The sequence below is a fragment of the Bombina bombina genome, chromosome 6 (assembly GCF_027579735.1).
Source record: "Bombina bombina isolate aBomBom1 chromosome 6, aBomBom1.pri, whole genome shotgun sequence".
NCBI lineage: Eukaryota > Metazoa > Chordata > Amphibia > Anura > Bombinatoridae > Bombina > Bombina bombina.
In genome coordinates this window covers 1127776825-1127792523 of record NC_069504.1, presented here as the reverse complement: position 1 = coordinate 1127792523, position 15699 = coordinate 1127776825, and the positions used below count along the sequence as shown (strand labels likewise).

The following is a 15699-nucleotide window of genomic DNA, read 5'->3' as shown; positions in this document are numbered from 1 at the left end:
ACTTGGTAGATGAGCATACAGCTGGTGAGCAAGGGCTGGGAGAAGCCCGAAATGCGTACGGCTTGCTACAAGTGTTTGTTTTACATGTGTTTTCTATGGATCCTATGTTTTTAGATGTTGGAATAAACCTTATATCTGTATATTTTCATATGGATATGGTATAGACAGTGTTTTGGGTTTTTGTAAGAAAAAATATGTCGGTACTCACTGATTATTGATTTATATATTGTGCTCAGTAACTTTGAGAAAAGCAAAGGGACAACGTTATTTACAATGCTTGATATATTTTGTATCCTCCTCTTGTGAAAACGACAGTATTTACATGATTATTACAAATATCGCCTGTTGTTAGATAGCAGAGGTGGTGCTACTCAGCCCTGGGTCCCAGAAGTTAGTGCGGTAGCGATATCTGAAGTCCTGGAATTAGCGTGCATTGGGCTTTCCGTCACATGATGCACTAACCCTCCCACAGTAATCTTTAGGACAGGGGCGAAAACAATTATTTAGCGCGCCACTTGTAATCTTGCCCTTAGAGTTGCAGCGCCAATACTACAAACTTCGCATTCACAAACAGAGTATACCATTTTTACACTAGAATGTCCCTTTAATAAACTATTATGTCTAGCTAGTGATGTGATCTATAAGGTCAGCTGGTTAGTGATTGTATATATAAACTATATTATGCTTTATTTGTGCAGGAGCATGGCAGGGAAGCTGAAGTGGGTGACTGATATAGAGAAGTCTGTGCTTATTAACAACTTTGAAAAGAGAGGTTGGATCCAAGTGTCAGAAAATGAGGACTGGAACTTTTATTGGTGAGTTTGTTCATTTGCGATTCTGACAATCCGTCTTATTAATATGTTTGTCAACAAGAAAATGTGTTAAAAAACACAGGAGCCAATCAAAATGTAGATGTTTTATACAACTGCCATGTTTTTATATATATACATAATAAATATCAGAAAATAAAGGGACATTATACACTAGATTTTTCTTTGCATAAATGTTTTGTAGATGATTTATTTATATAGCCTATACAGCTTTTTTTTTTAAAAAATGTATAGTTTTGCTTATTTTTAAATAACATTGTGCTGATTTTTCAGACTCCTAACCAAGCCCCAAAGGTTTAGATGTATACTGAGGTCTACAGTCTCCAGCTTGCTCCTGTCTGTGTCTTTTCATATGCAGGGGAGGGGAAGTCTCTGCTCTTTTATCTTTCCACCCATCTCAGTGGGTGTCTCAGCCTAACCTCATCAACAGTGCTAAATTGGGAGCTTTTAAGTATGTTTTTAATAAGGTTTTATACTGAATATTTTTTTTTCGATAACTGTGTATATTCTTCTTTATAGTAGTGACTTTTACATGCAGTTATATGGAAATTGGTGTATACTGTCCCTTTATGTACTATGTACAAAGTAAATGCTTTAAAATGCTGCACATTTTGCTTACAGACTTCCTTAAAACCCAGGTGAGTATGATTATAGTAGTATTTCCCTTAATTGTGATCAATTACTGCTAGTTGTAAATGTGCACTACTGTAAGCCATCATTGTGTAAGATGCAGTTGGTTTAAAGGGACCGTCTACACCAGATTTTTTGTTATTTAAAAAGATAGATAATCCCTTTATTACCCATTCATCAGTTTTGCAGAACCAACACGGTTATATTAATACACTTTTTACCTCTGTGATTAACTTGTGTTTAAGCCTCTTCAAACTGCCCCTTATTTTAGTTCTTTTGACAGACTTGCATTTTAGCCAATCAGTGCTAACTCCTAGGTAACTTCATGTGCATGAGCTCAATGTTATCTATATGACACACATGAACTAACACCCTCTAGTGGTGAAAAACTGTCAAAATGCATTCAGATTAGAGGCGGCCTTCAAGGTCTAAGAAATAAGCATATGAACCTCCTAGGTTTAGCTTTCAACTAAGAATACCAAGAGAACAAAGCAAATTTGGTGATAAAAGTAAATTGGAACGTTGTTTAAAATTACATTCTCTATCTGAATCATGAAAGTTTATTTTGGACTTCACTGTCCCTTTAAGCAATTTGCAACATTCATAGGATAGAATATAAAAGCCATGATTTTTCAGCCCATCAAAATAACCTCCTATTGAGCAACCAAAATCCTAAAAAACACCCAAAGTCATAACTGAGATACCCTAAAACTCCCCCTGATGGGTCAGCCGAGGCCAGTGACGTAATGTGATTTAGATTTTCAGATTTGGTGTCACACTTATTTGTAAACAATTCAGTTCCTGCTAAATGCTGATGTTCTGCTGATTTACTGACCCTATAAAAGTCCCCATGCTGTGTCACCAAGGCCAATACAAACAAACCGACAGACATAAAGTCTGCAGCAGCTTCCCCAAGGGACCTTCCTCTTTTAGTTTGTTATTTCTGGCTCAAAAATAAGGTATCTTAAAGGGACATGAAAACCACAACTAAACTTTCATTAAAGGAACATGAAACCCAAAATGTTTCTTTCATGTTTCAGACAAAGAATATCATTTAAAAAAGTTTCCAGTTTACTTCTATTATCAAATTTGCTTTGTACTTGTGTTATTCTTTGTTGAAGAGATACCTAGATAGGTTACGCGCACATGTCAGGGGCACTTCATGACAGGAAATAGTGCTGCCATCTAGTGCTCTTGCTAAGGTATAACATTTTACAACTGCTGCCATCTAGTGCTCTTGCTAATGTATAACATTTTACAACTGCTGCCATCTAGTGCTTTTGCTAATGTATAACATTTTACAACTGCTGCCATCTACTGCTCTTGCTAATGTATAACATTTTACAACTGCTGCCATCTAGTGCTCTTGCTAATGTATAACATTGTACAACTGCTGCCATCTAGTGCTCTTGCTAATGTATAACATTGTACAACTGCTGCCATCTAGTGCTCTTGCTAATGTATAACATTGTACAACTGCTGCCATCTAGTGCTCTTGCTAATGTATAACATTGTACAACTGCTGCCATCTAGTGCTCTTGCTAATGTATAACATTTTTATAAAACTGCTGCCATCTAGTGCTCTTGCTAATGTATAACATTGTACAACTGCTGCCATCTAGTGCTCTTGCTAATGTATAACATTGTACAACTGCTGCCATTTAGTGCTCTTGCTAATGTATAACATTGTACAACTTCTGCCATCTAGTGCTCTTGCTAATCTATTACATTGTACAACTGTTGCCATCTAGTGCTCTTGCTAATCTATTACATTGTACAACTGCTGCCATCTAGTGCTCTTGCTAATGTATAACATTGTACAACTGCTGCCATCTAGTGCTCTTGTTAATGTATAACATTGTACAACTGCTGCCATCTAGTGCTCTTGCTAATGTATAACATTGTACAACTGCTGCCATCTAGTGCTCTTGCTAATGTATAACATTGTACAACTGCTGCCATCTAGTGCTTTTGCTAATGTATAACATTGTACAACTGCCGCAATCTAGTGCTCTTGCTAATGTATAACATTGTACAACTGCTGCCATTTAGTGCTCTTGCTAATGTATAACATTATTATAAAACTGCTGCCATATAGTGCTCTTGCTAATGTATAATATTGTTATAAAACTGCTGCCATCTAGTGTTCTTGCTAATGTATAACATTGTTATAGAACTGATGCCATCTAGTGCTACTGCTAATGTATAACATTGTTATAAAACTGCTGCCATCTAGTGCTCTTGCTAATGTATAACATTGTACAACTGCTGCCATCTAGTGTTCTTGCTAATGTATAACATTGTTATAAAGTTGCTGCCATCTAGTGCTCTTGCTAATGTATAACATTGTACAACTGCTGCCATCTAATGCTCTTGCTAATGTATAACATTGTACAACTGCTGCCATCTAGTGCTCTTGCTAATGTATAACATTGTACAACTGCTGCCATCTAGTGCTCTTGCTAATGTATAACATTGTACAACTGCTGCCATCTAGTGCTTTTGCTAATGTATAACATTGTACAACTGCTGCCATCTAGTGCTCTTGCTAATGTATAACATTGTACAACTGCTGCCATCTAGTGCTCTTGCTAATGTATAACATTGTACAACTGCTGCCATCTAGTGCTCTTGCTAATGTATAACATTGTACAACTGCTGCCATCTAGTGCTCTTGCTAATGTATTACATTGTACAACTGCTGCCATCTAGTGCTCTTGCTAATGTATTACATTGTATAACTGCTGCCATCTAGTGCTCTTGCGAATGTATTACATTGTACAACTGCTGCCATCTAGTGCTCTTGCTAATGTATAACATTGTACAACTGCTGCCATCTAGTGCTCTTGCTAATGTATTACATTGTACAACTGCTGCCATCTAGTGCTCTTGCTAATGTATTACATTGTACAACTGCTGCCATCTAGTGCTCTTGTTAATGTATAACATTGTACAACTGCTGCCATCTAGTGCTCTTGCTAATGTATTACATTGTACAACTGCTGTCATCTAATGCTCTTGCTAATGTATAACATTGTACAACTGCTGCCATCTAGTGCTCTTGCTAATGTATAACATTGTACAACTGCTGCCATCTAGTGCTCTTGCTAATGTATAACATTGTACAGCTGCTGCCATCTAGTGCTCTTGCTAATGTATAACATTGTACAACTGCTGCCATCTAGTGCTCTTGCTAATTTATAACATTGTACAACTGCTGCCATCTAGTGCTCTTGCTAATGTATAACGTACAACTGCTGCCATCTAGTGCTCTTGCTAATGTATAACATTGTACAACTGCTGCCATCTAGTGCTCTTGCTAATGTATAACATTGTACAAATGCTGCCATCTAGTGCTCTTGCTAATGTATAACATTGTACAACTGCTGCCATCTAGTGCTCTTGCTAATGTATAACATTGTACAACTGCTGCCATCTAGTGCTCTTGCTAATGTATAACATTGTACAACTGCTGCCATCTAGTGCTCTTGCTAATGTATAACATTGTACAACTGCTGCCATCTAGTGCTCTTGCTAATGTATTACATTGTACAACTGCTGCCATCTAGTGCTCTTGCTAATGTATTACATTGTACAACTGCTGCCATCTAGTGCTCTTGCTAATGTATTACATTGTACAACTGCTGCCATCTAGTGCTCTTGCTAATGTATAACATTGTATAACTGCTGCCATCTAGTGCTCTTGCTAATGTATAACATTGTATAACTGCTGCCATCTAGTGCTCTTGCTAATGTATAACATTGTATAACTGCTGCCATCTAGTGCTCTTGCTAATGTATAATATTGTTATAAAACTGCTGCCATCTAGTGCTCTTGCTAATGTATAACATTGTATAACTGCTGCCATCTAGTGCTCTTGCTAATGTATTACATTGTACAACTGCTGCCATCTAGTGCTCTTGCTAATGTATTACATTGTACAACTGCTGCCATCTAGTGCTGCAGACACATGCACACTCCTGAACTTATCTTCCTGCTTTACAACAAAGGATAACAAGAAAACAAAAAAAAATATAATAGAATTAAATTGGAAAGTTGTATGTTCTGTCTGAATCATGAGAGACATTTTGTTGGTTTTACTTCCCTTTAATTAGATGACGCAACATGCTATTTTAAGAGACTTTTCAATGTATTTCTATTCTCAATGTTACATTTTTCTTTTTGTACCATTTGTTGAAAAGCATACCTGCGTAGACTCAGGAGCAGCAAAGCTGCTGACTGGTGGCTATAAACATATCTCTTGTCCATGGCTCACCAAATGTGTTTAGCTCTCAGTAGTGCTTTGCTGCCCTGGAGCTGATTTAACTGTGTGTTTAAGCCCTCTGTAAGAACATTAAAAAAAATGGGGCATTATCAGTTTTGATGGAAACTTTTTCATAAATTATATTAACTCTGGGTGCATCAAAACCAAGTTAAATTGTGTAATAATTGTGTCTTATTAAAACCAAGAGCGAGTGATGTTATAAACCTGTAGCCACATGTGGGGCTGAATAAAGAGGGTACAAATAATAAATGCGCTGACACATCCACGTATGTCTTTTGTATTGAGGTGTAGAATAAACTCTCGGTTTCTCTTTCTCTCTCTCTCTCTCTCTCTCTCATATTCTGTACCAACCTCACTGATCTCCCAGGATGAGCGTTCAGACTATCAGAAATTGCTTCAGTGTGGAGACCGGCTTTCGCCTCTCTGACGACCAGCTTGTCAATCATTTCCCCAACCATTATGAACTCACAAGGAAAGATTTGATGGTAAAAAATATAAAACGATATAGGAAAGAGCAAGAAAAAGAAGGAAGCCCTCTTGCAGAGAAGGACGAGAATGGAAAGTACCTATACTTAGGTATGCCTGTGTGCCCGTAACAAATAATTAGTCGCCTTACAAAAGTTAGGTAACAGAATACCCCCGAAGGGAATCCCTGATGTGACAAACCTACGTGATTACAAAAGGGCAGTGACTATGCCAATATGAAATCGTTATAAAGAAAGCAAGGAGAGAGAAAGAAGGGCATATACTAGCGTACTTATGTGCTATGCACCAGGGGTATATATTACAGTGTAAAAGATAAAATATATATATTAGGAGAAAGGAAAGCCTATAAAATTAAGACACAACTTGTATTATAAGTGCTATAGACTCACATTAAAAACAATTGCAAAACCATACATACAAAAGCACTCTACTCCCAAAATATGCACACAATGGTCCCAAAAGAACGATGTGGCGCTAGATGTACCGCTGTGTATACGGAGAACAAGATCAGCACAAAATGCGTGATTATCCCCAATACCTGGTGTACGGCGAATAAAAAGTTCCCTCACTTAAAAATATATATAATGCCTTTAAGGGCTTCTCTATACTTTCACTGCACTACCGGGTGATTATTTAAAACTTATGTAAATTTTATCTAAACAAATTCCAAATGCAAAAGTTTCTTTCAGATTTTTTATAGCTTTTTGTTCTTCAGAGTTACATTAGTGCACTTTTTTTATAACATTAACCATTTATTATTGTACAATTGCATAACCAACAAATGTAATAGGTAGTGCAGTGTGACTCTACATTTCAAACGAACAGTAGATTTGTTTAAAATTTGCCATTTCTTCCATTTGCCATTCACCAGTATCATGTGACAGCAATCAGCAAATAAGAGAATAATATACACTGGGAACTCTTGCACATGCTCAGTAGCAGCTGATGCCTCAGAAAGTGTGCATATAACAATATTTTGCACAATTTGATAATATAAGTAAGTTTAATTATTATTTTTAAACTTTGTGATCTGTTTAAATCACAAAAGAAAAAAAAATTTCATTGACAATTTAACAAACTTAATATTTTAATCATGTTGAGAGAAAATGTCAAAAAGTTCCATTTAAAGGGGTATTCCTGGTAAAAATGAAAATGCACATAGATGAATTACATCTTTGAATAGAAACATTTTCAATATACATGTATTGTCAAAAATGCTTCTAGTCAAAGTTATCACTGCTTTAGTGTTAATATTTTTCTCTGCACGTGCATGTGAGGCATAGCTAGATATTCTCAATGCACCAGCATTTTAAATACTACAGCTGCTCAGAGCGCCATTGTGGCTTGTATCATGTCAGCAATTGACAAACTGAGTCATTACCAGATGGCACAAGCACCTTAGGCTCTCTGATGCTAATGTTGTGTATAAAATGCTGGTGCACGGTGCATACTTAAATACACTTTTGAAACACCTATAGCTTTTATTAGAAGCATTTTTGTATATTACAAAAATTCTTATATTCAAAACTGCAATGCAATCCATGTGGATTCCAGTTTTGGCTGGAATGTCCCTTTAAGAATTAAAAAACAACAACAAAATGTTTTCTTTATAGCTCTAGGATCTGAACTGTAGTTGTATTCTGTCCCTTTTGCGCTACTCACGTGTACAACTCTGAATATGTTTCCATGTTTGTTGTATTTGTGTTACCGAACATAGCGTGTTTTCTCCTGCAGATTTTGTACCCGTTACGTTCATGCTTCCGGCTGATTACAACCTCTTTGTAGAAGAATTTAGAAAAAATCCGTCCAGCACCTGGATCATGAAACCATGTGGGAAGGCTCAAGGGAAGGGGATTTTTCTCATCAACAAACTCTCACAAATTAAAAAATGGTCCCGGGACAGCAAAACCTCATCGTAAGTTTAACGCTAATTATGGAAGTGTGTGAATATAGCAGCTAGACACATCTCCGAGGCTTGGCGCGATGTGTCAGGAAATAACAAAAATAACTGTATTACTTATATTACACTTTACAGTCCAGCAAAGCTATAGAACCGATTAGCAGCAGCTGATTGGTTAAAAGCCAACAAGTTCCCAACTTAAAGGGAGATAATACTCAGATGCTAAATCACTTGAAAGTGATGGAGCATAACTGTAAAATGCTGACATGAATCTTTTACCTGAGCATCTCTATGTAAAAAAGGAAGATATTTTACCTTAGAATTTCCTCAGCTTACTCGAGTAAGTGCTGTGTAAACAGTTATACTTCAGCTGCTGTACAGCTGTAGGTAAAAGAAAAGGAAGAAATGAACAGCAGCCAATCAGCATCAGCAGTGCTGAGGTCATGAACTGTGATCTCATGAGATTTCATAGTAAACTTACTTACAATTAATAGGGAAATAACAGGAGTGTGCATGAGACACACTCCCTTGCAGGTCCTGAGACAGGCATACTGATTTGCTGAGCCCTTTACAATTGAGTGGGAATATTTAGGACATTTTTTGGTTAAAATATCTTTCTTTTTCACATAGAGATGTTCAGGTGATATTTTCTAGTTAGCTTTCTTTCCTAAGATATGGTGATTCCATGGCTTGAGTAATTACTGTTGGGAATATCACTCCTGGCCTACAGGAGGAGGCAAAGAGCACCACAGTTAAACTGCTAAGTATCACTCCTTTACCCACAACCCCCAGTCATTCCCTTTGCCTTCGGTGCATGGAGGAGGTGAAGTTTAGGTTTTGATTTAATCTACAAGCAAGTTTTGCGGTATAGCCGTATTCCACGTCATTCTTTGCAGTCAGGTAGTGGTGACTTTAAAGCAGTTAGGAACTTGTAAAGAGATACTTACTGCATTTTCCTAACAATTGCTGCCCTAGTTTAGAAAGCCAGAGTTGACTACTCTGTTCTTTCTTTTTCAAAGGTCTCTGTGAGGAACTGTGTCTTCTCGTATCTTGTAACTGTCTACATGCTGGACAGCGGAGCAGGTAAGTGCTTTTTCTTCCAGTTGGGGAGACCATGCACTTAACAAATTAAAAGACACTGCTTTTTTATTGGGACATAGATAATCCTGTTGTATGGGTTACACTGGGGCATGAAGCAGGCACTGTAGCATGTGTCAGACTAACATTTAAACTCTTTTAAAAATAAAGGGTAAAATGTTTTTATTAGGCTTTATTTTCTGACACATATTTACTTGATAAAACAATACAAGTTTAAACTGAAAGTAAGGCAGAATTTTCTATTTAAGCAGCTTATTCATTTATTATTATTTGATGTTTATTAAATGTTTTTTTCTTAACTTTTCTCACATATAATTTTAGCTGGGGATCAATATTAATTTGGGATAAAATTTAAAGTTTATTTCTCCAACATAGGTGTGTCCGGTCCACGGCGTCATCCTTACTTGTGGGATATTCTCTTCCCCAACAGGAAATGGCAAAGAGTCCCAGCAAAGCTGGTCACATGATCCCTCCTAGGCTCCGCCCACCCCAGTCATTCTCTTTGCCGTTGCACAGGCAACATCTCCACGGAGATGGTTAAGAATTTTTTGGTGTTTAAATGTAGTTTTTATTCTTCTATCAAGTGTTTGTTATTTTAAAATAGTGCTGGTATGTACTATTTACTCTGAAACAGAAAAAAGATGAAGATTTCTGTTTGTAAGAGGAAGATGATTTTAGCAGAAGTTACTAAAATCGATTGCTGTTTCCACACAGGACTGTTGAGATGAAGTAACTTCAGTTGGGGGAAACAGTTAGCAGACTTTTCTGCTTAAGGTATGACTGGCCATATTTCTAACAAGACCATGTAATGCTGGAAGGCTGTCATTTCCCCTCATGGGGACCGGTAAGCCATTTTCTTAGTTAAATAAAAGAATAAAGGGCTTCAAAAGGGCTTAAAAAACTGGAAGACATTTTTCTGGGCTAAAACGATTGCTTTACTAGGCATATTATGCAGATTCTAACTATTAATGGTTATTATAATCTTGGGGATTGTTTAGAAAAACGGCAGGCACTGTGTTGGACACCTTTTTCAGATGGGGGCCTTTTCTAGTTATAGACAGAGCCTCATTTTCGCGCCACTAATGCGCAGTTGTTTTTGGAGAGCAAGGCATGCAGATGCATGTGTGAGGAGCTAAGAATCACTGAAAAAGCTTATAGAAGGCATCATTTGGTATTGTATTCCCCTCTGGGCTTGGTTGGGTCTCAGCAAAGCATATAGCTGGGACTGTATAGGGGTTAAATGTAAAAACGGCTCAGGTTCCGTTAATTTAAGGGTTAAAGCTCTGAAATTTGGTGTGCAATACTTTTAATGCTTTAAGACACTGTGGTGAAATTTTGGTGAATTTTGAACAATTCCTTCATACTTTTTCACATATTCAGTAATAAAGTGTTTTCAGTTTGAAATTTAAAGTGACAGTAACGGTTTTATTTTAAAACGTTTTTTGTGCTTTGTTGACAAGTTTAAGCCTGTTTAACATGTCTGTACCATCAGATAAGCTATGTTCTATATGTATGAAAGCCAAGGTGTCTTCCCATTTAAATTTATGTGATAATTGTGCCATAGTGTCCAAACAAAGTAAGGACAGTAATGCCACAGATAATGATATTGCCCAAGATGATTCCTCAAATGAGGGGAGTAAACATGATACTACATCATCCCCTTCTGTGTCTACACCAGTTTTGCCCACACAGGAGGCCCCTAGTACATCTAGTGCGCCAATTCTTATTACCATGCAACAATTAACGGCTGTAATGGATAACTCTATAGCAAATATTTTATCCAAAATGCCTACTTATCAGAGAAAGCGTGATTGCTCTGTTTTAAACACTGAAGAGCAAGAGGACGCTGATGATAATTGTTCTGTCATACCCTCACACCAATCTGAAGGGGCCATGAGGGAGGTTTTGTCTGAGGGAGAAATTTCAGATTCAGGAAAGATTTCTCAACAAGCTGAACCTGATGTTGTGACATTTAAATTTAAATTAGAACATCTCCACGCACTGCTTAAGGAGGTATTATCTACTCTGGATGATTGTGACAATTTGGTCATTCCAGAGAAGTTATGTAAGATGGACAAGTTCTTAGAGGTTCCGGTGCCCCCCGACGCTTTTCCTATACCCAAGCGGGTGGCGGACATAGTAAATAAGGAGTGGGAAAGGCCCGGCATACCTTTTGTTCCCCCCCCTATATTTAAGAAATTATTTCCTATAGTCGACCCCAGAAAGGACTTATGGCAGACAGTCCCCAAGGTCGAGGGGGCGGTTTCTACTCTAAACAAACGCACTACTATTCCTATCGAAGATAGTTGTGCTTTCAAAGATCCTATGGATAAAAAATTAGAGGGTTTGCTTAAAAAGATTTTTGTTCAGCAAGGTTACCTTCTACAACCAATTTCATGCATTGTTCCTGTCACTACAGCAGCGTGTTTCTGGTTCGAGGAACTAGAAAAGTCGCTCAATAAAGAATCTTCGTATGAGGAGGTTATGGACAGAGTTCAAGCACTTAAATTGGCTAACTCTTTTATTTTAGATGCCGCTTTGCAATTAGCTAGATTAGCGGCGAAAAATTCAGGGTTTGCTATCGTGGCGCGCAGAGCGCTTTGGCTAAAGTCTTGGTCAGCGGATGTGTCTTCCAAGACAAAATTGCTTAACATTCCTTTCAAGGGTAAAACATTATTTGGACCTGATTTGAAAGAGATTATTTCAGACATCACTGGGGGAAAGGGCCACGCCCTCCCACAGGATAGGTCTTTTAAGGCAAAAATAAGCCTAATTTTCGTCCCTTTTGCAGAAACGGACCAGCCTCTAATTCTACATCCTCTAAGCAAGAGGGTAATACTTCACAACCCAAACCAGCCTGGAGACCAATGCAAGGCTGGAACAAGGGTAAGCAGGCCAAGAAGCCTACCACTGCTACCAAAACAGCATGAAGGGATGGCCCCCAATCCGGGACCGGATCTGGTGGGGGGCAGACTTTCTCTCTTTGCTCAGGCTTGGGCAAGAGATGTTCAGGATCCTTGGGCGCTAGAAATAGTTTCTCAAGGTTATCTCCTGGAATTCAAGGAACTACCCCCAAGGGGAAGGTTCCACAGGTCTCAATTATCTTCAAACCAAATAAAAAGACAGGCATTCTTACATTGTGTAGAAGACCTGTTAAAAATGGGAGTGATTCATCCAGTTCCAATAAGAGAACAAGGGATGGGTTTTTATTCCAACCTGTTCATAGTTCCCAAAAAAGAGGGAACATTCAGACCAATTTTGGATCTCAAGATCCTAAACAAATTTCTCAAGTTTCCATCGTTCAAAATGGAAACTATTCGAACGATCCTACCTACTATCCAGGAAAATCAATTTATGACTACCGTGGATTTAAAGGATGCGTACCTACATATTCCTATCCACAAGGAACATCATCAGTTCCTAAGGTTCGCTTTTCTGGACAAGCATTACCAGTTTGTGGCACTTCCATTCGGATTAGCCACTGCTCCAAGGATTTTCACAAAGGTACTAGGGTCCCTTCTAGCGGTTCTAAGACCAAGGGGCATTGCAGTAGTACCTTACTTGGACGACATCCTGATTCAAGCGTCATCTCTGTCAAAAGCAAAGGCTCATACGGACATCGTCCTAGCCTTTCTCAGATCTCACGGATGGAAGGTGAACAAAGAAAAAAGTTCTCTGTCCCCGTCAACAAGAGTTCCCTTCTTGGGAACAATAATAGATTCCTTAGAAATGAGGATTTTTCTGACAGAGGTCAGAAAATCAAAAATTCTAAGCTCTTGTCAAGTACTTCATTCTGTTCTTCGTCCTTCCATAGCGCAGTGCATGGAAGTAATAGGATTGATGGTTGCAGCAATGGACATAGTTCCTTTTGCACGAATTCATCTAAGACCATTACAACTGTGCATGCTCAGACAGTGGAATGGGGATTATACAGACTTGTCTCCGACGATTCAAGTAGATCAAAAGACCAGAGATTCACTCCGTTGGTGGCTGACCCTGGACAATCTGTCACAGGGAATGAGCTTCCGCAGACCAGAGTGGGTCATTGTCACGACCGACGCCAGCCTGGTGGGCTGGGGCGCGGTCTGGGAACCCCTGAAAGCTCAGGGTCTATGGTCTCGGGAAGAATCTCTTCTCCCGATAAACATTCTGGAACTGAGAGCGATATTCAATGCTCTCAAAGCTTGGCCTCAACTAGCAAAGGCCAAATTCATAAGGTTTCAATCAGACAACATGACGACTGTTGCATATATCAATCATCAGGGGGGAACAAGGAGTTCCCTGGCGATGGAAGAAGTGACCAAAATAATTCAATGGGCGGAGGATCACTCCTGCCACTTGTCTGCAATCCACATCCCAGGAGTGGAAAATTGGGAAGCGGATTTTCTCAGTCGTCAGACATTACATCCGGGGGAGGGGGAACTCCATCCGGAAATCTTTGCCCAAATAACTCAATTATGGGGCATTCCAGACATGGATCTGATGGCGTCTCGTCAGAACTTCAAGGTTCCTTGCTACGGGTCCAGATCCAGGGATCCAAAGGCGACTCTAGTAGATGCACTAGTAGCACCTTGGACCTTCAACCTAGCTTATGTATTCCCACCGTTTCCTCTCATTCCCAGGCTGGTAGCCAGGATCATTCAGGAGAGGGCTTCGGTGATCTTGATAGCTCCTGCGTGGCCACGCAGGACTTGGTATGCAGACCTGGTGAATATGTCATCGGCTCCACCATGGAAGCTACCTTTGAGACAGGACCTTCTTGTTCAAGGTCCATTCGAACATCCGAATCTGGTTTCCCTCCAGCTGACGGCTTGGAGATTGAACGCTTGATTTTATCAAAGCGTGGATTTTCAGATTCTGTAATAGATACTCTGATTCAGGCTAGGAAGCCTGTAACTAGAAAAATTTACCATAAAATATGGAAAAAATATATCTGTTGGTGTGAATCCAAAGGATTGCCATGGAACAAGATAAAGATTCCTAAGATTCTATCCTTTCTACAAGAAGGTTTGGAGAAAGGATTATCTGCAAGTTCTCTTAAGGGACAGATTTCTGCTTTATCTGTCTTACTACACAAACGACTGGCAGCTATGCCATATGTTCAAGCATTTGTTCAGGCTCTGGTTAGGATCAAGCCTGTTTATAGACCTTTGACTCCTCCCTGGAGTTTAAATCTAGTTCTTTCAGTTCTTCAAGGGGTTCCGTTTGAACCCTTACATTCCGTAGATATTAAGTTATCTTGGAAAGTTTTGTTTTTGGTTGCAATTTCTTCTGCTAGAAGAGTTTCAGAGTTATCTGCTCTGCAGTGTTCTCCGCCCTATCTGGTGTTCCATGCAGATAAGGTGGTTTTGCGTACTAAGCCTGGTTTTCTTCCGAAAGTTGTTTCCAACAAAAATATTAACCAGGAGATAGTTGTACCTTCTTTGTGTCCGAATCCAGTTTCAAAGAAGGAACGTTTGTTACACAATTTGGACGTAGTCCGTGCTCTAAAATTCTATTTAGAGGCTACCAAAGATTTCAGACAAACATCTTCCTTGTTTGTTGTTTATTCTGGTAAAAGGAGAGGTCAAAAAGCGACTTCTACCTCTCTTTCCTTTTGGCTTAAAAGCATTATCCGATTGGCTTATGAGACTGCCGGACGGCAGCCTCCTGAAAGAATCACAGCTCACTCCACTAGGGCTGTGGCTTCCACATGGGCCTTCAAGAACGAGGCTTCTGTTGACCAGATATGTAAGGCAGCGACTTGGTCTTCACTGCACACTTTTGCCAAATTTTACAAATTTGATACTTTTGCTTCTTCGGAGGCTATTTTTGGGAGAAAGGTTTTGCAAGCCGGGGTGCCTTCCATTTAGGTGACCTGATTTGCTCCCTCCCTTCATCCGTGTCCTAAAGCTTTGGTATTGGTTCCCACAAGTAAGGATGACGCCGTGGACCGGACACACCTATGTTGGAGAAAACAGAATTTATGCTTACCTGATAAATTACTTTCTCCAACGGTGTGTCCGGTCCACGGCCCGCCCTGGTTTTTTAATCAGGTCTGATGAATTATTTTCTCTAACTACAGTCACCACGGTATCATATGGTTTCTCCTATATATATTTCCTCCTGTCCGTCGGTCGAATGACTGGGGTGGGTGGAGCCTAGGAGGGATCATGTGACCAGCTTTGCTGGGACTCTTTGCCATTTCCTGTTGGGGAAGAGAATATCCCACAAGTAAGGATGACGCCGTGGACCGGACACACCGTTGGAGAAAGTAATTTATCAGGTAAGCATAAATTCTGTTTTTTTCCTTGGCTTATTTTAATTGAATATTAAAATCTTTGAAACTTATCTGTACAAGTGTATTTACTGTTTCACACACATGTCTGATATGGAGCAAGAGCCTGCTTATTATGTTTAGATGCACAAATTGCAGCTCCTATTTGTTCTTCATGTGTCAAGAAAACCTTGCAAAATAAAGGTAACATTT

General features: G+C 39.1%; 1 protein-coding gene across 1 annotated transcript in view; it reads left to right on the top strand.

Moving 5' to 3' along the window:
* The first annotated feature begins 702 nt into the window (after positions 1–702).
* Positions 703–15699, top strand: part of TTLL1 (TTL family tubulin polyglutamylase complex subunit L1) — an 83382-nt gene continuing 68385 nt past the window's right edge. The window contains exons 1-3 of the mRNA XM_053719100.1: positions 703–815; positions 6114–6322; positions 7967–8147. Coding sequence (XP_053575075.1) covers positions 703–815; positions 6114–6322; positions 7967–8147 — 503 coding nt within the window. The remainder of the gene's footprint in view (positions 816–6113; positions 6323–7966; positions 8148–15699) is intronic.